Source organism: Myxine glutinosa, chromosome 5 (assembly GCF_964187855.1).
Source record: "Myxine glutinosa chromosome 5, kmMyxGlut1.1, whole genome shotgun sequence".
NCBI classification, from domain to species: domain Eukaryota; kingdom Metazoa; phylum Chordata; class Myxini; order Myxiniformes; family Myxinidae; genus Myxine; species Myxine glutinosa.
In genome coordinates this window covers 8,848,595-8,872,664 of record NC_136265.1, presented here as the reverse complement: position 1 = coordinate 8,872,664, position 24,070 = coordinate 8,848,595, and the positions used below count along the sequence as shown (strand labels likewise).

At 47.5% G+C, this 24,070-nt stretch overlaps 2 protein-coding genes across 5 annotated transcripts in view; one reads left to right on the top strand and one right to left on the bottom strand.

Annotated features, from left to right (window-relative positions):
- LOC137427974 (glycogen [starch] synthase, muscle) overlaps positions 1-1,121 on the top strand; it is a 48,297-nt gene extending 47,176 nt beyond the window's left edge. For all 3 annotated transcript variants that reach the window (XM_068117847.2, XM_068117848.2, XM_068117849.2), the window contains one exon: positions 122-1,121. In XM_068117847.2, coding sequence (XP_067973948.1) covers positions 122-457 — 336 coding nt within the window. In that variant the 3' untranslated portion in view covers positions 458-1,121. The remainder of the gene's footprint in view (positions 1-121) is intronic.
- A 4,211-nt stretch (positions 1,122-5,332) lies between these two features.
- LOC137427972 (epidermal growth factor receptor kinase substrate 8-like protein 2) overlaps positions 5,333-24,070 on the bottom strand; it is a 65,491-nt gene continuing 46,753 nt past the window's right edge. For both annotated transcript variants that reach the window (XM_068117844.2, XM_068117845.2), the window contains 5 exons: positions 15,766-15,871; positions 15,462-15,596; positions 15,265-15,345; positions 14,966-15,150; positions 5,333-12,680 (listed from right to left, as the gene is read on the bottom strand). In XM_068117844.2, the coding sequence (XP_067973945.2) occupies positions 12,428-12,680; positions 14,966-15,150; positions 15,265-15,345; positions 15,462-15,596; positions 15,766-15,871 (760 nt within the window). In that variant the 3' untranslated portion in view covers positions 5,333-12,427. The remainder of the gene's footprint in view (positions 12,681-14,965; positions 15,151-15,264; positions 15,346-15,461; positions 15,597-15,765; positions 15,872-24,070) is intronic.

The window sequence follows — 24,070 nt, the reverse complement described above, 5'->3', positions numbered from 1 at the left end:
GTGTCCTTCCTAGCTTCCCAAAGCATCGCACCAAATTCATCCAAGCCAAATACCTACCATTCCGGGATAATCGAGGAACCTTCCCACATCTTCTCACCCCCTTCTCTTACCCACTCCCCAGAACACTGGCTTCAGTTACCCGCGCCCAGCTTCCGTCCCACCTTCACCGAGCGTGTCTCGTCCATCGAGCCCCCACTCTGACACCGAGGGGTCCGCAGTCAGAGGCGTAGGTGGAAGCAGCGTCGGTGAAAGCAGCCTGGCAGGCAGTAGCAGCGCTCCCAGCTCGCTGGCCGGCTCGGAAGACGATTACGTCGGAGTAGACGAGGACGACGAACGTTATGACGAAGACGAAGAAGCCGCAAAAGACAGGAGGAATATCCGTACGCCAGAGCTGTCCGCAACACCGCAGCTGGTTCGGCGTCGTGCCTCGCGTGACAGCACCGACGAAAAGAACTAGCGCCCCATCGTGCGTGCCTTACAAGCCGGCCTTCACCCACCTCGTTAACTCTTCCTTTTGTTTAACCCGCTCGTTCGTTCGTGGATCTTTCTGTCCATCATTTCCGTTTCCCACCATTTCCCCCCCGCCCCCCATTCTGTTGCATAATGTGACCGAATGCCTTGGAAAGCGATTAACCAATGTCGAACCTCAGAGTTGTCTCTCTCCGACAGTAAACAATAAATGATTTTCTGTTGGCGGTTTTAATTGAGGAAGCGAGGAAGCTGAACGTCTCCTGTCGGTTATCTTTAATTTGAAGTAAATCCACGTTGTTCATGGTTCGAGGCGGTTGATTTGAATGTGAAGTGAGGGTGGTGGAACAAGCCACCACGAACACAAGCCTCATGAGTGACGACAACGAGCAAGCGAATCTCTCTTTCTCTCTCTCCTGAGGTTCTTGTGCCATCGTGTAGGTTTAATTAATGGAGGTATGGATTTTTAACATGCAACAGGCCACACATGTCCCCTGTTTAGTGTGATCGTGGGCTTCCTGCCTCGTTTGCACGTGTGCGCCAGATCCGCTCGCCAGTATTCTGGCAATTGAGGCCTGTGCCCATCAGCCTGTGTGTGTGTGTGCGTGCGTGCGTGTGCGCATGAGAGGAAATAAACAAGTCTCACAAAGAAAGATTCAGAGTTTAATTTAGGGTTCCAAGCTGTGTTGAGGTGTTGAATGAATAAAGCTCGGTGGAAGAGTGGAGAGAAAGAGCGTGTGCCATCACCTTGGAGACTGCTGAGGATTGTGCTGCGTCTGTTCACTGCAGATCATGTGACGGATTGTTCAATCCTATTGGATGGAACAATGGACGATAATGTGGCATTCCATTTGTACAGAATATGTTGTGCTGTCTGTTCACCTCCAGTTGGTTGGATCGAAACCTTCTCAAGGGGGTTGGAAGGGGAGCTTAGACAAGTGTGATTTGGGTGCTTCGGAGATGGCAACTTGGTATGGTTGACACAGGAAACAGGAAGTGAGGTCTTGATTTGCCTCATAATTGCATCGTCTCTTCATTTACAATATTTTTGTCTATTTCTGCATCCGTTCTGATTTAAGGTTTGATCGTGGCTTGTTGTCCACCAATGGTTGAGATCATGGCTGTTTTGCTTTTTGCATTCATGATCGATATCCTCCTCCGGAGGTCTTGAGAACTGTACCCCTTGTGTCGTTGCCTTAATCCCAGCCGTTGTGTCCTTTCCTTCATTGATTTAGCATAGCGCGATTTGGCCAACGTTCGAGTGGAATCGGGCGGGATAGGGTTCTAATCGGGGAGTACCTGTGCGGACGCGGTAATACCAAACCGCTCGGTAAACTAACATCTAAAACCGCGTCTGTAACAATCCCTGGTGTTGGGCTAGTGGCTAGGGTGCCGGCTAAGGATCCTAGGATCCTGGGTTCGAATCCCGGTCAATCGCTGAATTAACGCCAGGGGGGTTGACTCAGCCTGTCATCCTTCCGAGGTCGGCAAATTGAGTACCAGTTCACTGGTAATTCCCTGCTTGTCGTTAAAGGCGGCAAAAATGGTTGGCGTCAGGAAGGGCATCCGGCCGTAAAACATTGCTTCAAAAAGGGGACCGAAAAACAACAACAACCACAGTTCCCGAAAAAGGCCAACCCCCGCTTGCGGGGAAAAATGGCCTCTAAAGGTGTTTTTTATTTATTTTTTATTCATGATCGAGGCTCTAGGAAGAGCGAGAGCAGAATGGAAACTGGTTACTCCCTCCTCCGGTATGATAGACATAAGCCTCGTCCTGGTGGTAAGGTTGCTATCTTTATCAAAAACTCTCTTCCTCACTCTTCTTGCACTGCCCCCTCTCCACCACACCCCCAGGAGTACCTATGGCTACGGCTACGTCTCTGCTCCCACCTTTTGTTCATATGTGTTCTGTACCGTCCTCCAAACAGTGATGACTCGATTTACATTTCACTGTCTGACAACATGGACCAACTTCTATCAACTCATCCAAACTCTCTCTTCCTCATATGTGGCGACTTCAACTGTCATCATGCCAGCTGGCTGGGTGTGGGTTCCTCTCTCACCAGCCATGGCACCTCAGCACAGGACTTCTGCGACTCATTGGGACTGACACAATCTGTCAATTTCCCGACCCGGATCTCAGTCAATGGAATATCTTCTCTTCTAGACTTGGTTATGACAAACTTCCCTGCAAATGCCTGCTGCTCTTCTTCTGATCATGTGCTTGTTAAAGTGGACATCGCTCTGGCCATTCTCAGAGAGCCTCCTCAGCGCCGACGAGTCTGGCATTTCACTCAGGCCGACTGGCACGGTCTTCAAGCAGCCATCAATCATCTGGACTGGTCTTCCATCTCTACTGCCTCTGACATCAACTCATCCTGGGAATTCTTCCAAAGCAAACTGCTCTCTCTCATGCACAGATTTATCCCATTTCGTCTTCAGTTGTCTTACCCTTCCTCCCATCCATGGTACACTGAATCTTGTGGTGAGGCAGTTGCCCTAAAAGTAACTTGCCTTTGCCTCTTGGAAAGCAAATCCAACTGAAGGCAATCTCAGTTCCTTCCACCAAGCTCGGAACAAGTGTGTGTCTACCCTCAGGAATGCCAGGAAGCATGATCTCTCCACACTCAAGAATGAACTGTCAAACCTGTCTCCCTCCTCCAAATCCAGGTGGCGGTTGGTCAAATCCGTTTCTGGTGATTGTTCGCCCTCCATCCCCTCCCTTACGTCAAACGGCTATACAGCTGACTCCGCACGTGAAAAAGCTGAATGCCGCAACTCTGTGTTTGCCTCTAAATCTTGTGTCCCAAACCCATCCCTCTCTGTACCCACCGTACCCAGCTGCTCCTGGACTCTGTGTCCCTTCCTCCTGACAAGGTGGAAAAGTTTCTGTCAACCCTCGACTTTGATTCTGCAACTGGACCTGACGGCATCAGCCCACGGGTCATAAAATCCAGTTCTGCCGCTCTTTCACTCCCTCTCTCTGTTCTCTTCACCCTCTCTTTTGCTCAAGGTCATTTGCCATCTGCTTGGAAATCAGCCAACATCACCGCTTTACACAAAAAAGGTGCAAAAACAGATCCTAGCAACTACAGACCAATCAGCCATCTCCCAATTATCAGCAAAGTCATGGAATCCATCATTGCTTCGGATATGAAATCTTTCCTCTTCTCCAATGGCTTGATCTCTGATCATCAATTTGGTTTCAGACCAGGTCACTCTACTCTTGACATGCTGCTTCTGCTGTCTCAACAATGGATGTAGGTCCTCAATGCCAAACAGGAAATTAGAGCTGTCTCCCTTGACATATCACGTGCCTTCGATACGGTCTGGCACCCCGCTCTGCTCACCAAACTCTCCTCCTTTTGTATCCATGGAAATCTCCACGCATGGCTGGCGGACTTTCTCTCTAGTCGTCGTCAACGTGTGGCCCTGAATGGGTTTCTCTCATTTCCCATTCCTGTTCAGGCTGGAGTTCCCCAAGGTAGTGTTCTGGGCCCTGTGCTTTTTCTGGTCTTCATCAATGATCTCTCTGACTCTCTTGAAAATCCTCTCTATCTCTTTGCTGATGACTCCACTCTCTGCCGCTCCATTCCTCATCCCTCAGATCGGCAGTCTGCAGCCTCCTCACTCTCTGCAGACCTGTACAAAATCACAGACCGGGCAAACAAGTGGACATGTCTTTCAATCCTGACAAATCTCACACTCTTACGATGTCTCTCCGAAAAGACCGACTGGACAACCCTCCCATCCACTTTCTGAATAATCCTCTCCAATAAGTTCTGTCACTCAAGCTTTTGGGTCTCACTATCTGCCATGATCTTTCCTGGGAAAACCACATTTCAAATCTGGCCTCCAAAGCCAGTCGCCGACTGGGCATCCTCCGTCGTGCGAAGTCCTTCCTTGGCACACCTGAGCTCCTCACCACATACAAGGCTTTCATCTGCAGCTCAATGGAATACTGCTCTCCCCTCTGGGCTGGTGCTCCTGCCTCACACCTAGCTCGTCTTCACGCTGTTGAAACCAAAGCGTTCAGAATCATTGGAATCTCCCGCGATGAAGCTACCTCCGAGGGCTTTTCACTTTCTCACCGCAGGCAGGTTGGTGGTCTTTCTGTCTTCTACCGACTCCTCTCCGGCCTTGCTCCTCCAGCTCTCTCTGGACTCTGTCCCCCAAATATTCCTACAGGTCGCAAAAGATCTGCCTGCAACCCTCTTATGGTTAAACTGCCAAAATCAAGACTCTCTGCTCACCTTCACTCCTTCATTCCTCTTTTCTCCTGCCTCTGGAACAAACTCCCTCACTCTCTTCAATCCCACTCCTCCCTCCAGGTGTTTAAAACAGCTGTTCACCACCATCTCTTATCTTCCCCCATCCAAAACCTTGATCTTTTCTACCCCCGCTAATTTCACCCCAAATCCACTTTTTTGAAATTCCAACTTCTTTCCTGGAAGTCCTTACAGTGTCCATGTGTTTTATACTTCTCCCATCCCCCCCCCCCTCCTTCCCACGCCGCCTCCCCCCAAGCCCTCTCCCCCCCACACATCTCTCGATGTCCCTGCTCTCAAATGTTGTGTTTATGTGCTTCCCCTTCTCTCCCCATCTTGTCTACCGCTCCCCTTTTTATATACTTTGTTTGTTTGTCTGTTTGATTTGTTTGTGTCATAAATGTTAGCTCTTTGACGAGCCTCGATTCTGTATCCAAAAAATATATATATATACAAAACGTAAACTGTTCAGTCTACCGGTTTGCGCCCTACCGAGTATCGTTGTAGGTTTTTTTTTTTTTTCAATGATACTCTTCCTACCTTGTTTCAGTTTATGGATGCTTCGTAGTTAATATAAAGTGAACATCACAAACAAATACAGGTGATTTTTATTGGTACAGGTAAGCACAGAGTTGAGACTTTTGCATTATACTTTTCGGGCAGATCCCCGGTTTTGCGATTAACAAATCCATCACTTTGGTGCAATGTCTCCACAAATCATAAAACAAATGAGTTTGTGCAAATTGGATGGATTTGATATTCAAAAATGTTGAGAAACACATTTGTGTAGTTACACGGAAGATTGACATTGCTTCAAATGTCATTTGGAATTGTTAAATATTTATTAAATTTGTATTCTTGATGTCAATTACCGGTGTGTACCCCGGTTTAAAAGAGGTACACCGTATCCCTGCGTGTCATAAGAGGCGACTAAAAGGGTTGGCGTCAGGAAGGGCATCGGCCATAAAACATTGCCTCAAAAAGAGAACCATGACAATTACAACTACATATGGGCAGGGTATAGCCCGAAGTACCCCGTGGGGGACCCCACTCCCTCTCGTCAAAACTCAAGGTGGGGAACCCGATCGAAGCAAGGGTGGAAATCACTCCATTTATGACGACGAAACGTCTGATGCCCGACGTGTAGATCGGTTTCTGAGGTTTGGGACATGGAATGTAGGGACAATGACAGGGAGATCAGGAGAAGTGGTGGAAGTATTGGTCAGAAGAAGAGTGGACATATGTTGTGTGCAGGAGACGAGATGGAAGGGAAGTGGTGGTGTGTGAGTGATAGGTTGATGATGGTGAAAATTATGATTGGAAAGCTCTTGGTGAACGTCATCTCGGGATATGCTCCGCAGGTTGGTCGGAGCGATGAAGAGAAGGACAAGTTCTGGTGTGCGATAGAGAAGCTGATGGAAAACGTGAAAGATGAGGAAGTTGCTGTGGTGGGAGGAGACCTAAATGGACATGTGGGAAGGAGTATGGATGGTTTTGAGGGAGTTCATGGGGGGTTACGGATATGGTGTGAGAAATGGAGAAGGTGAAAGGATTTTGGAGTTTGCTGATGGAGCTGATTTGTTGATTTGTAATACTCAGTTCCAGAAAGAGGATAATAAGCTTGTTACATACACGTCAGGTGGGTCGACGACAACCGTTGACTGCCTGCTCGTGCGTAGGCGAGATAGGGGGCACCTCCGGGACACAAAGGTGATCCCGGGGGAGGAGGCTGTTTCACAGCACCACTTGGTTGTCTGCGACATAAGGGTTAAAGGTGCGTGGAGAGCTCGGCGGGTGAAGTACCAACTGAGAATGCAGGTGTTCTCCTTCAGTCCATCCATACTTTCCGAGAAGAGGAAGAAGTTCAAGGAGTGGCAGAAGGCGTAGGGTATGGGGGCAGAAAAGGCAGAGCATGAAAGTTATGAGGCAGCCAAGAAGGCTGCAAAGAAAGAGGTAGCAAAGGCGCATGAGGCATGAAGGAAAATGTTCGGAGAACGCTTGGATTCGGAAGAGAGTCAGAGAACGGTATTCAGGATTGCAAAGCAGATAGCAAAAGAGAGGTGTGATGGGGGTGAGTTGCTTGAAGGATGAAGTGGGACAAATCGTTGTGGACCCAGATGGAATTAAAGGAAGATGGAAGAGATATATGGAAATGCTGTTGAATGCAGAGAATGAATGGGATGGCAACATAGAGAGTAATCCAGTTTTAGGCCCGGCAGAGAAGATAACCGAGAAGGAAGTTGAGGAAGCGATAAAAGCAATGAAGAGTAGAAAAGCGGGAGGGTCGACGGGAGTTGTGGGAGATATGTTGAAGGCAGCAGGAAGTTGGGGTGTGAAGAGAATGACAGAGATCTGCAATCTGGTGGTGAAAGAAGGCCGCATTCCAGTGGATTGGGAACTGAGTACCCTCGTCCCTCTATACAAGGGGAAAGGTGACCCTCTGGACTGTGGCTCGTATCGAGTGATAAAGTTATTGGAGCATGGAATGAAGGTATTGGAAAGGGTGTTGGAGAGGAGGATAAGGAAGAAAGTGAAGATCGACGAAATGCGGTTTGGATTTATGCCAGGAAGAGGAACGACAGACGCGCTGTTTATTGTGAGGAAGTTGCAGGAGAAGTACATGGAGAAGAGGACGAAGTTGTTTCTTGGGTTTGTTGATCTGGAGAAAGCATTCGATCGGGTTCCACGTGAAGTAGTGACATGGGCATTGAGGAAGTTATGAGTGCAGGAGTGGTTGATCAGAGTAGTGATGGCAATGTACAAAAGAGCACGCACAGCTGTAAGGACGAAGGACAGGACCAGTGGTGAGTTTGAGGTGAAGGAGGGAGTGCATCAGGGGTCGGTACTAAGTCCACTACTATTTGTAGCTGGGATGGAGGTGCTGGCTTGGAACGAAAAGGAGGGTTTACCGTGGGAGTTGTATGCAGATGATCTGGTGTTGATTGCGGAAAGTATGGATGGACTGAAGGAGACTATGAACAAGTGGAATGAATGTATGGAGACAAAAGATCTGAAGGTGAATATCGGAAAAACTAAGGTGATGGCAAGTGGTAAAGCATGTGGTGAGGTGGAAAGAACTGGGAAGTGGCCGTGTGCTGTGTGCAGGAAGGGTGTCGGAGTGAATTCCATTCAATGTACAATGTGCGCAGAGTGGTTTCATCAAAAATGTAGTGGTTTGAGAGGGTCATTAACCAGTGTGGCAGCTACATTCAAGTGTAAGGTGTGCACAAAGGGAGCTGCAGATGGAGGAAATGTTGAGTTGGATCTTGGAGACGGCGTGAAGCTGGAAGGTGTGAAAACATTTTGTTACCTCGGAGACATGCTGAATGGAGAAGGTGGATCAGACTCGGCAACGGTTGCTTGAGCGAGATTATTTTTTAATTTTTTTTGTATACAGAGTCGAGGCTCGTGAAAGAGCTAACATTTATCAAACAAGCAAATCAAACAATCAAGTAAACAAAGTATATAAAAGTGGGAGCGGTCGATGTGCATGAAAGAAGTTTCGGGAATTGAGTGGCGTGCTGATGATGAGGGGAGTGTCGTTGAAGCTGAAGGGAAAGGTGTATGCTGCATGTGTGAGAAGTGTTATGGTTTATGGGAGCGAGACATAGGTAATGAACGTAGAGCAGCAACGAAGGCTGGAAAGGGTGGAAATGCGAATGGTTCGGTGGGTGTGTGGAGTATCGTTGAGAGAGAGGAAGACAAATGATGAAATGCGAAAGATGATGGGAATAGAGCCTGTGATTGATGCTGTGAAGAGAAACAGGTTGAGATGGTTTGGTCATGTGTTGAGGAAGGATGAAAGTGACTCGTTGAGAAGAGTGATGGAAATGAATGTAGAAGGAAGTGGAGGACGGGGAAGACCGAGAAAGACTTGGCTAAAGATGGTGGAAGAAGAAATGCGGGCAAGGGGGTTAACAAGGAGAGATGCAGAAAATAGGGCAAAATGGAGAAGATCGTCATGGGGACCGCAAGGCTAACCCCCGCTCTTGCAGGGAAAATGGCCTTAAAACGCCTGTTGTTGTTGTTGTCTTGATGTCAATCATGTGAAAGAAGTTGTCGGAGTGAATCCATGATCTGGTGCGAGTGCATGCGCAGTGAGGAGGCGAGCCGGGGGGCATGTTAGCTGGCACAGGGGGGAGCCTGGGGGCACATGGAAAGTGGTGCAGGTGGTAAGCTGGGGGAAACGCACGAGGGTCGAGTCGGGCGGCAGGTGAAGCACAAGGAAATCGGGGTAAGTATGCACTTGTCGTTTGGGATTGACGGTGGTGTGTGCAGGTAAGCGTGTGAACACCTGTTCTGATACGGCAGGTTATGAACATCGTCATAACCTGCCGTATCAGTTTTAATCATAACTTTGTACAATGTTGTCGGCCAAAGACTACATCCTGTGCTAACCATCCAATTGTGTGCCACATCACCTGAAAGGTGGTGACGTTGACATATTTTTATTACTCAATAAAAAAATAGTTGAAAGCAAAATGACAAATACATCACCTGCATAAACTTAAAACAATAAACTATCAGTAATAAAAATTGGATTCCACGATTGTTGCAAAAACGAGAATGTGCGGCATTTGGGTAGAAATTATTTTTTTGTGAAAGTGGTGATGAAATGTAGCTGGGTGGTGCAATGGTGTTTGTTTGATGGTGCAATGGAGTTTGTTTGATGGTGCAATGGTGTTTGTTTGATGGTGCAATGGTGTTTGTTTGATGGTGCAATGGTGTTTGTTTGATGGTGCAATGGTGTTTGTTTGATGGTGCAATGGTGTTTGTTTGATGGTGCAATGGTATTTGTTTAGTGGTGCAATGGTGTTTGTTTGATGGTGCAATGGTGTTTGTTTGATGGTGCAATGGTGTTTGTTTGATGGTGCAATGGTGTTTGTTTAATGGTGCAATGGTGTTTGTTTAATGGTGCAACGGTGTTTGTTTAATGGTGCAATGGCGTTTGTTTAGTGGTGCAATGGTATTTGTTTGATGGTGCAATGGTGTTTGTTTAATGGTGCAATGGTGTTTGTTTAATGGTGCAACGGTGTTTGTTTAATGGTGCAATGGCGTTTGTTTAGTGGTGCAATGGTGTTTGTTTAATGGTGCAATGGTATTTGTTTAGTGGTGCAATGGTGTTTGTTTGATGGTGCAATGGTGTTTGTTTAATGGTGCAATGGTGTTTGTTTGATGGTGCAATGGTGTTTGTTTGGTGGTGCAATGGTATTTGTTTAATGGTGCATTGGTGTTTGTTTGATGGTGCAATGGTGTTTGTTTGATGGTGCAATGGTATTTGTTTGATGGTGCAATGGTGTTTGTTTGATGGTGCAATGGTGTTTGTTTGATGGTGCAATGGTGTTTGTTTGGTGGTGCAATGGTGTTTGTTTAATGGTGCAATGGTGTTTGTTTGATGGTGCAATGGTGTTTGTTTAATGGTGCAATGGTGTTTGTTTAGTGGTGCAATGGTATTTGTTTGATGGTGCAATGGTGTTTGATTAATGGTGCAATGGTGTTTGATTAATGGTGCAATGGTGTTTGTTTAATGGTGCAATGGTATTTGTTTGGTGGTGCAATGGTGTTTGTTTAATGGTGCAATGGTGTTTGTTTGATGGTGCAATGGTGTTTGTTTAGTGGTGCAATGGTATTTGTTTGATGGTGCAATGGTGTTTGATTAATGGTGCAATGGTGTTTGTTTAATGGTGCAATGGTGTTTGTTTGATGGTGCAATGGTGCTCGTTTGATGGTGCAATGGTGTTCGTTTGGTGGTGCAATGGTGTTTGTTTTGTGGTGCAATGGTGTTTGTTTGATGGTGAAATGGAGTTTGTTTGATGGTGCAATGGTATTTGTTTAATGGTGCAATGGTGTTTGTTTGATGGTGCAATGGTGTTTGTTTGATGGTGCAATGGTGTTTGTTTGATGGTGCAATGGTGTTTGTTTGATGGTGCAATGGTGTTCGTTTGGTGGTGCAATGGTGTTTGTTTTGTGGTGCAATGGTGTTTGTTTGATGGTGAAATGGAGTTTGTTTGATGGTGCAATGGTGTTTGTTTAATGGTGCAATGGTGTTTGTTTAATGGTGCAACGGTGTTTGTTTAATGGTGCAATGGCGTTTGTTTAATGGTGCAATGGCGTTTGTTTAGTGGTGCAATGGTGTTTGTTTAATGGTGCAATGGTATTTGTTTCGTGGTGCAATGGTGTTCGTTTGGTGGTGCAATGGTGTTTGTTTTGTGGTGCAATGGTGTTTGTTTGATGGTGCAATGGTGTTTGTTTAATGGTGCAATGGCGTTTGTTTGTTGGTGCAATGGTGTTCGTTTGGTGGTGCAATGGTGTTTGTTTTGTGGTGCAATGGTGTTCGTTTGGTGGTGCAATGGTGTTTGTTTAATGGTGCAATGGCGTTTGTTTAATGGTGCAATGGTGTTCGTTTGGTGGTGCAATGGTGTTTGTTTAATGGTGCAATGGTGTTTGTTTAATGGTGCAATGGCGTTTGTTTGTTGGTGCAATGGTGTTCGTTTGGTGGTGCAATGGTGTTTGTTTTGTGGTGCAATGGTGTTTGTTTGGTGGTGAAATGGAGTTTGTTTGATGGTGCAATGGTATTTGTTTAATGGTGCAATGGTGTTTGTTTGATGGTGCAATGGTGTTTGTTTGATGGTGCAATGGTGTTTGTTTGATGGTGAAATGGAGTTTGTTTGATGGTGCAATGGTGTTCGTTTGATGGTGCAATGGTGTTTGTTTGATGGTGCAATGGTGTTTGTTTGATGGTGCAATTGTGTTTGTTTGATGGTGCAATGGTGTTTGTTTGATGGTGCAATGGTGTTTGTTTGATGGTGCAGTGGTGTTTGTTTGATGGTGCAATGGTGTTTGTTTGATGGTGCAATGGTGTTTGTTTGATGGTGCAATGGTGTTTGTTTGATGGTGCAATGGTGTTCGTTTAATGGTGCAATGGTGTTTGTTTGATGGTGCAATGGTGTTTGTTTGATGGTGCAATGGTATTTGTTTGATGGTGCAATGGTGTTTGTTTGATGGTGCAATGGTGTTTGTTTGATGGTGCAATGGTGTTTGTTTGATGGTGCAATGGTGTTTGTTTGATGGTGCAATGGTGTTTGTTTGATGGTGCAATGGTGTTCGTTTAATGGTGCAATGGTGTTTGTTTGATGGTGAAATGGAGTTTGTTTGATGGTGCAATGGTGTTCGTTTGATGGTGCAATGGTGTTTGTTTGATGGTGCAATGGTGTTCGTTTGATGGTGCAATGGTGTTTGTTTGATGGTGCAATGGTGTTTGTTTGATGGTGCAATGGTGTTTGTTTGATGGTGCAATGGTGTTCGTTTGGTGGTGCAATGGTGTTTGTTTTGTGGTGTAATGGTGTTTGGTGTTTGTTTTGTGGTGCAATGGTGTTTGTTTTGTGGTGTAATGGTGTTTGGTGTTTGTTTTGTGGTGCAATGATGGTTGTTTGATGATGGTGTTATACTTTGTTATAATGGCCAGGTTTTGGGTGAGACTAGTTTAGGTTAAATGAAACCTGCACTATGTGGCCACTTTGTTATTATGGTCATGTTTTGGGTGAGACTAGTTGAGGTTAACTAGTTATCTCTCCATCATTACACTGACTGTTTGAATGTGCGTTTTGTAATTTGATGATTTGGAGGACTCACTGTTATGATAACATTCAATCTTATAATAAAAAGGTATTCTAATTTGTTTTAAGCATCAACTACTCAAATGAACCCCTGAGACCCTTGAGGTAAGGGATTTGACCCTTGACCTTTACTGGGTCATCGTTGTGCTTGATTTGTGGAATTATTCTGAGTTGTCCGGTAGAATCAGCCTGGGTTCCTTCGCGGTTCTCGTTCAGTTGGATGAGGCGATAAAGACGAGCTCCTTCTCTTCCGCACACCTCCTGTAGCTCCTCGCTAGTTAGGGACATGACCTCCTCACCGCCCAGGGTCGACAAGCTCTCCACAGCTCTGTGGGTACAACCCAAATATAGCCGTCATGGCTCCATTGGTCATCTTTACTCGTCTTTCCCTCCACCAACATGTGACCGATCCAGACCCTTAACCCAAACACCATAACAAACTCCAACAATGCTCAGGTCAATGTTTTGGTGACACGGTGGCCATCGTCTGGACCTGTGGAGGTTCAACCTTCCCTCTTAAAAGGAATCTTTTGTGTTCTGCAACTATCCGTTCATGGAGCTTTAACTGTGCACATGACAGACAGATTCTTTGAAATCCCAATCATGATGAGCCAATTGTTATGCAGAGGGTGATTGCCATTTGGGATAATTTGGAAAAGGAGGTTGGGATGAGTAAGAGAAACGAAAACGGATGCTTGTGACATGTGGGTGGGGCTTGGGACATGTGGGTGACGAGGTGGAGGCTTGGGACATGTGGGTGACGAGGTGGAGGCTTGGGACATGTGGTGACGAGGTGGAGGCTTGGGACATGTGGGTGACGAGGTGGAGGCTTGGAATAGGTGGGTGACGAGGTTGAGGCTTGGGACATGTGGGTGACGAGGTGGAGGCTTGGGACATGTGGGTGACGAGGTGGAGGCTTGGGACATGTGGGTGACGAGGTGGAGGCTTGGGACATGTGGGTGACGAGGTTGAGGCTTGGGACATGTGGGTGACGAGGTGGAGGCTTGTGACATGTGGGTGAAGAGGTGGAGGCTTGGAATAGGTGGGTGAAGAGGTGGAGGCTTGGGACATGTGGGTGACGAGGTGGAGGCTTGGGACATGTGGGTGACGAGGTGGAGGCTTGGAATAGGTGGGTAACGAGGTGGAGGCTTGGGACATGTGGGTGACGAGGTGGAGGCTTGGGACATGTGGGTGACAAGGTGGAGGCTTGGAATAGGCTGGTGACGAGGTGGAGGCTTGTGACATGTGGGTGAAGAGGTGGAGGCTTGGAATAGGTGGGTGAAGAGGTGGAGGCTTGGGACATGTGGGTGACGAGGTGGAGGGTTGGGATATGTGGGTGTAGAGGGTAAAGCTTGTGACATGTGGGTGATGAGGTGGAGGCTTGGGACATGTGGGTGACGAGGTGGAGGCTTGGGACATGTGGGTGACGAGGTGGAGGCTTGGGACATGTGGGTGACGAGGTGGAGGCTTGGGACATGTGGGTGACGAGGTGGAGGCTTGGAATAGGCTGGTGACAAGGTGGAGGCTTGTGACATGTGGGTGAAGAGGTGGAGGCTTGGAATAGGCTGGTGACGAGGTGGAGGCTTGGGACATGTGGGTGACGAGGTGGAGGGTTGGGACATGTGGGTGACGAGGTGGAGGGTTGGGATATGTGGGTGTAGAGGATATAGCTTGGGACATGTGGGTGACGAGGTGGAGGCTTGGGACATGTGGGTGACGAGGTGGAGGCTTGGGACATGTGGGTGACGAGGTGGAGGGTTGGGATATGTGGGTGTAGAGGGTAGAGCTTGGGACATGTGGGTGACGAGGTGGAGGCTTGGAATAGGCTGGTGATGAGGTGGAGGCTTGGGACATGTGGGTGACGAGGTGGAGGGTTGGGACATGTGGGTGACGAGGTGGAGGGTTGGGATATGTGGGTGACGAGGTGGAGGGTTGGGATATGTGGGTGACGAGGTGGAGGGTTGGGACATGTGGGTGTAGAGGGTAGAGCTTGGGACATGTGGGTGACGAGGTGGAGGGTTGGGATATGTGGGTGACGAGGTGGAGGGTTGGGACATGTGGGTGTAGAGGGTAGAGCTTGGGACATGTGGGTGACGAGGTGGTTAAACATTCTGCCATTTTATAGTTAACATGACGTGCACAAAGCTCTTTGTATGTGTAACATCATTTCCTCCTATTCATCAAATGCGCATTCAAACGAACAAGTCAGAACACCATTTAACCTCCATGATTGGTGCGTCGTATCTCAATAAACCCGGTCACGTTGAGAAGATCCATATTAAAAATTGAAGGCACCACCAACTGGCACAGTTGTCCAGCAGGTAAGGCCCAGGTGGGACGTTTCTACCAAGGAGTGGGCTTTAATCGGAACATCAGGGGAAATGATTTGGAGTTCGGAATTACGGATTTCACTCACAGTTTACAAGGCCAGGTGAAGACCACTCATTGGTTGAGATGTCAGACCCTAGCCTTGCTTGCTGGGCAGCTACACCACAGGGTGGCCTGACAGTCGCTTTACCTCTACATCACCTACAGGTCACCGTGAGGACCCCATCAGATGACCCATCCTTCCATCAGCAACTCCAGTTGAAAAGACATGTCAGGTTAACTCACGTAAGGCTGAAGCCATTCGCCAGCAGCCATAAACGGGTCTCGTCGGGGTTGAAAGAAGGTGCCAAGGTGCTGTTGGGTTGTAGTCGTCCGACACGGGACGGACGTCTTACACGAGCTGCGCCCGCGTACGAGGATCTGCGCTGTAGGTCCAGGTCCGTGGTCTCCAGATTACGTACATCGACAGACTATGGGTGGGGGACAGGGACAGGTTGTGGACATTTCCAGATTCCTTCACCAAATCTTTCTTTCCACGAATTGTCATCACCGACTCAGATTGGTCCGTGTAGACCCGGAAGTACCGTGGTCGAATGGCGCTGAAGTTGTGGACTGCCTTGGATGATGTAGCTGATGACACTGCTCCGCCGTCTATCTCCATCTTTCTGCACAGACAAGCAGTTGGGAGGAACAGGGCTTTGGAGTTCACAATGACACCTTTTTCCCCCCTCACAGGTTAAGACTGAAGACCACTCGGCTGTGGAACCGATGTTGGGCCTACCTTGGCTTCAATCACGTAGTCGTCCAAACCTTCATTCATTGGTTCGTTTGTGAGTGTGAGAAAATTCCCAGGTACATATCCCACATCTCCACCTTGCCCACAAACACGCCACCAACGTTTGGTGTTGTCCAGAACCTGGAGGGATTTGGAGATGAGATCACGTGACAGAAAGTATACCTTGCCATGTGCGCTCTCGTGTAAGGAACAACCAAACTGTGCAGACCCAGCAGACCTGGGACAATTCCCTAAATATGAGGTGATCCGGGGCAGGTTACCCAATTGCGATACACCCTGTAGGCCTCACCTTTACTATTTGTCCCTGTGAAACGGACAGCTCCCTCTTGTTCCTCGACATGAAGTTGGTGCACACCTTGGCGTACTTGGGAACTTCTTCCTCCTCTTCTGCTCTCCTGGTACATAGTTAAATATATATATATATAATTAATGCATCAATCGCTGACCTGTCCATGCCAACTCCTGGTAACGTACTACAAATCCACCTTGTCTGCATTGTATTACACTTTACCTGCCGATTATTCTTGAATTCAACACCTTCATTATCACCATGGTGTTTGTTTTGACTTTGTACTTGTATTATATATTTTAGGGGGAAGAGGGTGAGGGTAGAATGAAGAAACACAGACAGCACATTCACCTTTTGATAGGACCAGACATGATATGATTGACAGACATCACAATCACTGCACAGGTAAACAATCACACAGCTACCTACCATTCCTGCCAATATCCCGATACCTTGTCATACACACCCAAATATTGTCCTTGTCACACACCCATCCTGTCCACCAAATCTCGTCCTTGTCACACACCCAACCTGTCCACCAAATCTCGTCCTTGTCACACACCCAACCTGTCCACCAAATCTCGTTCTTGTCACACACCCAACCTGTCCACCAAATCTCGTCCTTGTCACACACCCAACCTGTCCACCAAATCTCGTCCTTGTCACACACCCAACCTGTCCACCAAATCTCGTCCTTGTCACACACCCAACCTGTCCACCAAATCTCGTCCTTGTCACACACCCAACCTGTCCACCAAATCTCGTCCTTGTCACACACCCATCCTGTCCACCAAATCTCGTCCTTGTCACACACCCAACCTGTCCACCAAATCTCGTCCTTGTCACACACCCAACCTGTCCACCAAATCTCGTCCTTGTCACACACCCAACCTGTCCACCAAATTTCGTCCTTGTCACACACCCAACCTGTCCACCAAATCTCGTCCTTGTCACACACCCAACCTGTCCACCAAAGTTTGGCCAAATCCGTTCACAACTTTTTGAGATGTCCTGCTCACAGATAAACAGACACATAGAGGTGAGAACACAACCTCCATCCACCTTCGGTGGCAAAGGTAACTCCTCTGAGATTGCAATAAATTTTATTCTTTATTCTTTACCAAAGACTCAGAGTTGTGGTTTTGAACTTTTGTGCCAATTTTGATGAAAGTTGCATTCATGGAAGATCATTACAATCACGAACGGGCACCACCACCCTCAGGGCGGCAGTACCCTTCTCAGTTTATGGGAGCTCAGGTTGGAGTACGCACCCCCTGGAGTACGCACCCCCTGGAGTACGCACCCCCTGGAGTACGCACCCCCTGGAGTACGCACCCCCTGGAGTACACACCCCCTGGAGTACACACCCCCTGGAGTACACACCCCCTGGAGTGTACACACCCCCTAGAGTGTACACACCCCCTGGAGCATGTGCCCCGTAATACGCCCTATACTATGCCCCCCGTACTACGCCCCCCGTACTATGCCCGTAATACGCCCCATACTATGCCTCCCGTACTATGCCCATACTACGCACTCCGTGCTATGCCCGTCCTACGTGCCCCGTAATACGCCCTATACTATGCCCCCCGTACTACGCCCCCCATACTATGCCCGTAATACGCCCCATACTATGCCCGTACTACGCACTCCGTACTATGCCCGTACTACGTGCCCCGTAATACGCCCTATACTATGCCTCCCGTACTATGCCCGTACTCCGCACTCCGTACTATGCCCGTCCTACGTGCCCCGTAATACGCCCCATACTACGCCCCCCGTACTATGCCCGTACTCCGCACTCCGTACTATGCCCGTACTACATGCCCCGTAATACGCCCTATACTATGCCTCCCGTACTATGCCCGTACTCCGCACTCCGTACTATGCCCGTCCTACGTGCCCCGTAATACGCCCTATACTACGCCCCCCGTACTATGCCCGTACTACGTGCCCCGTAATACACCCCATACTACGCCCCCCGTACTATGCCCGTACTACGTGCCCCGTAATACGCCCTATACTACGCACTCCGTACTATGCCCGTACTACGTGCCCCGTAATACGCCCTATACTACGCCCCCCGTACTATGCCCGTACTACGTGCCCCGTAATACGCCCCATACTATGCCCCCCGTACTATGCCCGTACTACGCACCCCGTGCTATGCCCGTCCTACGTGCCCCCCGCCCCCCCCCCCCCGTATGACGCGCCCAGTATCATATGTGTCTCTCCTGGATTATGTGGACCTGGAAGCTCTTATCCTCGTGACGAGACCGAAGTACTGGGCCCCTTGTTTTGACTTATCAGACAGGTCGGGGGTCCCTCTGTTTTACTGCTCTCCTCCAATGTACGTCCCTCTACTCTCTCTGTCCTCCGACCCTCCCTCGCCACTCCAGGGTGATTGGTTCTCCCAGTAACCTCCTCTTGTTTAAACTTTCAACATCCAGGTTTGACGCACACCTCCTCTCTTTAATTCCTCGTTTCTCTAACATCCAGGTTTGACGCACACCTCCTCTCTTTAATTCCTCGTTTCTCTAACATCCAGGTTTGACGCACACCTCCTCTCTTTAATTCCTCGTTTCTCTAACGTCCAGGTTTGACGCACACCTCCTCTCTTTACTTCCTCGTTTCTCTAACGTCCAGGTTTGACGCACACCTCCTCTCTTTAATTCCTCGTTTCTCTAACGTCCAGGTTTGACGCACACCTCCTCTCTTTAATTCCTCGTTTCTCTAACGTCCAGGTTTGACGCACACCTCCTCTCTTTAATTCCTCGTTTCTCTAACATCCAGGTTTGACGCACACCTCCTCTCTTTAATTCCTCGTTTCTCTAACGTCCAGGTTTGACGCACACCTCCTCTCTTTAATTCCTCGTTTCTCTAACGTCCAGGTTTGACGCACACCTCCTCTCTTTAATTCCTAGTTTCTCTAACATCCAGGTTTGACGCACACCTCATCTCTTTAATTCCTCGTTTCTCTAACGTCCAGGTTTGACGCACACCTCCTCTCTTTAATTCCTCGTTTCTCTAACATCCAGGTTTGACGCACACCTCCTCTCTTTAATTCCTCGTTTCTCTAACATCCAGGTTTGACGCACACCTCCTCTCTTTAATTCCTCGTTTCTCTAACATCCAGGTTTGACGCACACCTCCTCTCTTTAATTCCTCGTTTCTCTAACGTCCAGGTTTGACGCACACCTCCTCTCTTTAATTCCTCGTTTCTCTAATGTCCAGGTTTGACGCATACCTCCTCTCTTTTATTCCTCGGTTCTCTAACGTCCAGGTTTGACGCACACCTCCTCTCTTTAATTCCTCATTTCTCTAACATCCAGGTTTGACGCACACCTCCTCTCTTTAATTCTTCGTTTCTCTAACATCCAGGTTTGACACACCCCTCTCTTTAATTCCTCGTTTCTCTAACATCAAGGTTTGACGCACAACTCCTCTCTTTAATTCCTCGTTTCTCTAACATCCAGGTTTGACGCACACCTCCTCTCTTTAATTCCTCGTTTCTCTAACATCCAGGTTTGACGCACACCTCCTCTCTTTAATTCCTCGTTTCTCTAACATCCAGGTTTGACGCACACCTCCTCTCTTTAATTCCTTGTTTCTCTAACATCCAGGTTTGACGCACACCTCCTCTCTTTAATTCCTCGTTTCTCTAACATCCAGGTTTGACGCACACCTCCTCTCTTTAATTCCTCGTTTCTCTAACATCCAGGTTTGATGCACACCTCCTCTCTTTAATTTCTCGTTTCTCTAACATCCAGGTTTGACGCACACCTCCTCTCTTTAATTCCTCGTTTCTCTAACATCCAGGTTTGACACACACCTCCTCTCTTTAATTCCTCGTTTCTCTAACATCCAGGTTTGACGCACACCTCCTCTCTTTAATTCCTCGTTTCTCTAACATCCAGGTTTGACGCACACCTCCTCTCTTTAATTCCTCGTTTCTCTAACATCCAGGTTTGATGCACACCTCCTCTCTTTACTTCCTCATTTCTCTAACGTCCAGGTTTGACGCACACCTCCTCTCTTTAATTCCTCGTTTCTCTAACGTCCAGGTTTGACGCACACCTCCTCTCTTTAATTCCTCGTTTCTCTAACGTCCAGGTTTGACGCACACCTCCTCTCTTTTATTGCTCGTTTCTCTAACGTCCAGGTTTGACGCACACCTCCTCTCTTTAATTCCTCGTTTCTCTAACATCCAGGTTTGACGCACACCTCCTCTCTTTAATTCCTCGTTTCTCTAACGTCCAGGTTTGACGCACACCTCCTCTCTTTAATTCCTCGTTTCTCTAACATCCAGGTTTGACGCACACCTCGTCTCTTTAATTCCTCGTTTCTCTAACGTCCAGGTTTGATGCACACCTCCTCTCTTTAATTCCTCGTTTCTCTAACATCCAGGTTTGACGCACACCTCCTCTCTTTAATTCCTCGTTTCTCTAACGTCCAGGTTTGACACACACCTCCTCTCTTTAATTCCTCGTTTCTCTAACATCCAGGTTTGATGCACACCTCCTCTCTTTAATTCCTCGTTTCTCTAACGTCCAGGTTTGACGCACACCTCCTCTCTTTAATTCCTCGTTTCTCTAACATCCAGGTTTGACGCACACCTCGTCTCTTTAATTCCTCGTTTCTCTAACATCCAGGTTTGATGCACACCGCCTGTCTTTACTTCCTCGTTTCTCTCACATCCAGGTTTGACGCACACCTCCTCTCTTTAATTCCTCGTTTCTCTAATGTCCAGGTTTGATGCACACCTCCTCTCTTTTATTCCTCGGTTCTCTAACGTCCAGGTTTGACGCACACCTCCTCTCTTTAATTCCTCATTTCTCTAACATCCAGGTTTGACGCACACCTCCTCTCTTTAATTCTTCGTTTCTCTAACATCCAGGTTTGACACACACCTCTCTTTCATTCCTCGTTTCTCTAACATCAAGGTTTGACGCACAACTCCTCTCTTTAATTCCTCGTTTCTCTAACGTCCAGGTTTGACGCACACCTCCTCTCTTTAATTCCTCGTTTCTCTAACATCCAGGTTTGATGCACACCTCCTCTCTTTAATTCCTTGTTTCTCTAACATCCAGGTTTGACGCACACCTCCTCTCTTTAATTCCTCGTTTCTCTAACATCCAGGTTTGACGCACACCTCCTCTCTTTAATTCCTCGTTTCTCTAACATCCAGGTTTGACGCACACCTCCTCTCTTTAATTCCTCGTTTCTCTAACATCCAGGTTTGATGCACACCTCCTCTCTAATTCCTCGTTTCTCTAACATCCAGGTTTGACGCACACCTCCTCTCTTTAATTCCTCGTTTCTCTAACATCCAGGTTTGACGCACACCTCCTCTCTTTAATTCCTCGTTTCTCTAACATCCAGGTTTGACGCACACCTCCTCTCTTTAATTCCTCGTTTCTCTAACATCCAGGTTTGACGCACACCTCCTCTCTTTAATTCCTCGTTTCTCTAACATCCAGGTTTGACGCACACCTCGTCTCTTTAATTCCTCGTTTCTCTAACGTCCAGGTTTGATGCACACCTCCTCTCTTTAATTCCTCTTTTCTCTAACAACCAGGTTTGACGCACACCTCCTCTCTTTAATTCCTCGTTTCTCTAACGTCCAGGTTTGACGCACACCTCCTCTCTTTAATTCCTCGTTTCTCTAACATCCAGGTTTGACGCACACCTCCTCTCTTTACTTCCTCGTTTCTCTAACGTCCAGGTTTGATGCACACCTCCTCTCTTTAATTCCTCGTTTCTCTAACGTCCAGGTTTGAAGCACACCTCCTCTCTTTAATTCCTCGTTTCTCTAACGTCCAGGTTTGACGCACACCTCTCTTTTATTCCTCATTTCTCTAACGTCCAGGTTTGACGCACACCTCCTCTCTTTAATTCCTCGTTTCTCTAACATCCAGGTTTGACGCACACCTCCTCTCTTTAATTCCTCGTTTCTCTAACGTCCAGGTTTGACGCACACCTCCTCTCTTTAATTCCTCGTTTCTCTAACATCCAGGTTTGACGCACACCTCGTCTCTTTAATTCCTCGTTTCTCTAACGTCCAGGTTTGATGCACACCTCCTCTCTTTAATTCCTCGTTTCTCTAACATCCAGGTTTGACGCACACCTCCTCTCTTTAATTCCTCGTTTCTCTAACGTCCAGGTTTGACGCACACCTCCTCTCTTTAATTCCTCGTTTCTCTAACATGCAGGTTTGACGCACACCTCCTCTCTTTAATTCCTCGTTTCTCTAACGTCCAGGTTTGACGCACACCTCCTCTCTTTCATTCCTCGTTTCTCTAACATCCAGGTTTGACGCACACCTCGTCTCTTTAATTCCTCGTTTCTCTAACATCCAGGTTTGACGCACACCTCCTGTCTTTACTTCCTCGTTTCTCTAACATCCAGGTTTGACGCACACCTCCTCTCTTTAATTCCTCGTTTCTCTAATGTCCAGGTTTGACGCACACCTCCTCTCTTTTATTCCTCGGTTCTCTAACGTCCAGGTTTGATGCACACCTCCTCTCTTTAATTCCTCGTTTCTCTAACGTCCAGGTTTGACGCACACCTCCTCTCTTTAATTCCTTGTTTCTCTAACATCCAGGTTTGACGCACACCTCCTCTCTTTAATTCCTCGTTTCTCTAACATCCAGGTTTGACGCACACCTCCTCTCTTTAATTCCTCGTTTCTCTAACATCCAGGTTTGATGCACACCTCCTCTCTTTAATTCCTCGTTTCTCTAACGTCCAGGTTTGACGCACACCTCCTCTCTTTAATTCCTCGTTTCTCTAACATCCAGGTTTGACGCACACCTCCTCTCTTTAATTCCTCGTTTCTCTAACGTCCAGGTTTGACGCACACCTCCTCTCTTTAATTCCTCGTTTCTCTAACATCCAGGTTTGACGCACACCTCGTCTCTTTAATTCCTCGTTTCTCTAACATCCAGGTTTGACGCACACCTCCTGTCTTTACTTCCTCGTTTCTCTAACATCCAGGTTTGATGCACACCTCCTCTCTTTAATTCCTCGTTTCTCTAATGTCCAGGTTTGACGCACACCTCCTCTCTTTTATTCCTCGGTTCTCTAACGTCCAGGTTTGACGCACACCTCCTCTCTTTAATTCCTCATTTCTCTAACATCCAGGTTTGACGCACACCTCCTCTCTTTAATTCTTCGTTTCTCTAACATCCAGGTTTGACACACACCTCTCTTTAATTCCTCGTTTCTCTAACATGAAGGTTTGACGCACAACTCCTCTCTTTATTTCCTCGTTTCTCTAACATCCAGGTTTGACGCACACCTCCTCTCTTTAATTCCTCGTTTCTCTAACATCCAGGTTTGACGCACACATCCTCGCTTTAATTCCTCGTTTCTCTAACATCCAGGTTTGACGCACACCTCCTCTCTTTAATTCCTCGTTTCTCTAACATCCAGGTTTGACGCACACCTCCTCTCTTTAATTCCTCGTTTCTCTAACATCCAGGTTTGACGCACACCTCCTCTCTTTAATTCCTCGTTTCTCTAACGTCCAGGTTTGACGCACACCTCCTCTCTTTGCTTCCTCGTTTCTCTAACGTCCAGGTTTGACGCACACCTCCTCTCTTTAATTCCTCGTTTCTCTAACGTCCAGGTTTGATGCACACCTCCTCTCTTTAATTCCTCGTTTCTCTAACGTCCAGGTTTGACGCACACCTCCTCTCTTTTATTCCTCATTTCTCTAACGTCCAGGTTTGACGCACACCTCCTCTCTTTAATTCCTCGTTTCTCTAACATCCAGGTTTGACGCACACCTCCTCTCTTTAATTCCTCGTTTCTCTAACGTCCAGGTTTGACGCACACCTCCTCTCTTTAATTCCTCGTTTCTCTAACATCCAGGTTTGACGCACACCTCGTCTCTTTAATTCCTCGGTTCTCTAACGTCCAGGTTTGACGCACACCTCCTCTCTTTAATTCCTCGTTTCTCTAACATCCAGGTTTGACGCACACCTCCTCTCCTCGTTTCTCTATCGTCCAGGTTTGACGCACACCTCCTCTCTTTAATTCCTCGTTTCTCTAACGTCCAGGTTTGATGCACACCTCCTCTCTTTAATTCCTCGTTTCTCTAACGTCCAGGTTTGACGCACACCTCCTCTCTTTAATTCCTCGTTTCTCTAACATCCAGGTTTGACGCACACCTCGTCTCTTTAATTCCTCCTTTCTCTAACATCCAGGTTTGACGCACACCTCCTGTCTTTACTTCCTCGTTTCTCTAACATCCAGGTTTGACGCACACCTCCTCTCTTTAATTCCTCGTTTCTCTAATGTC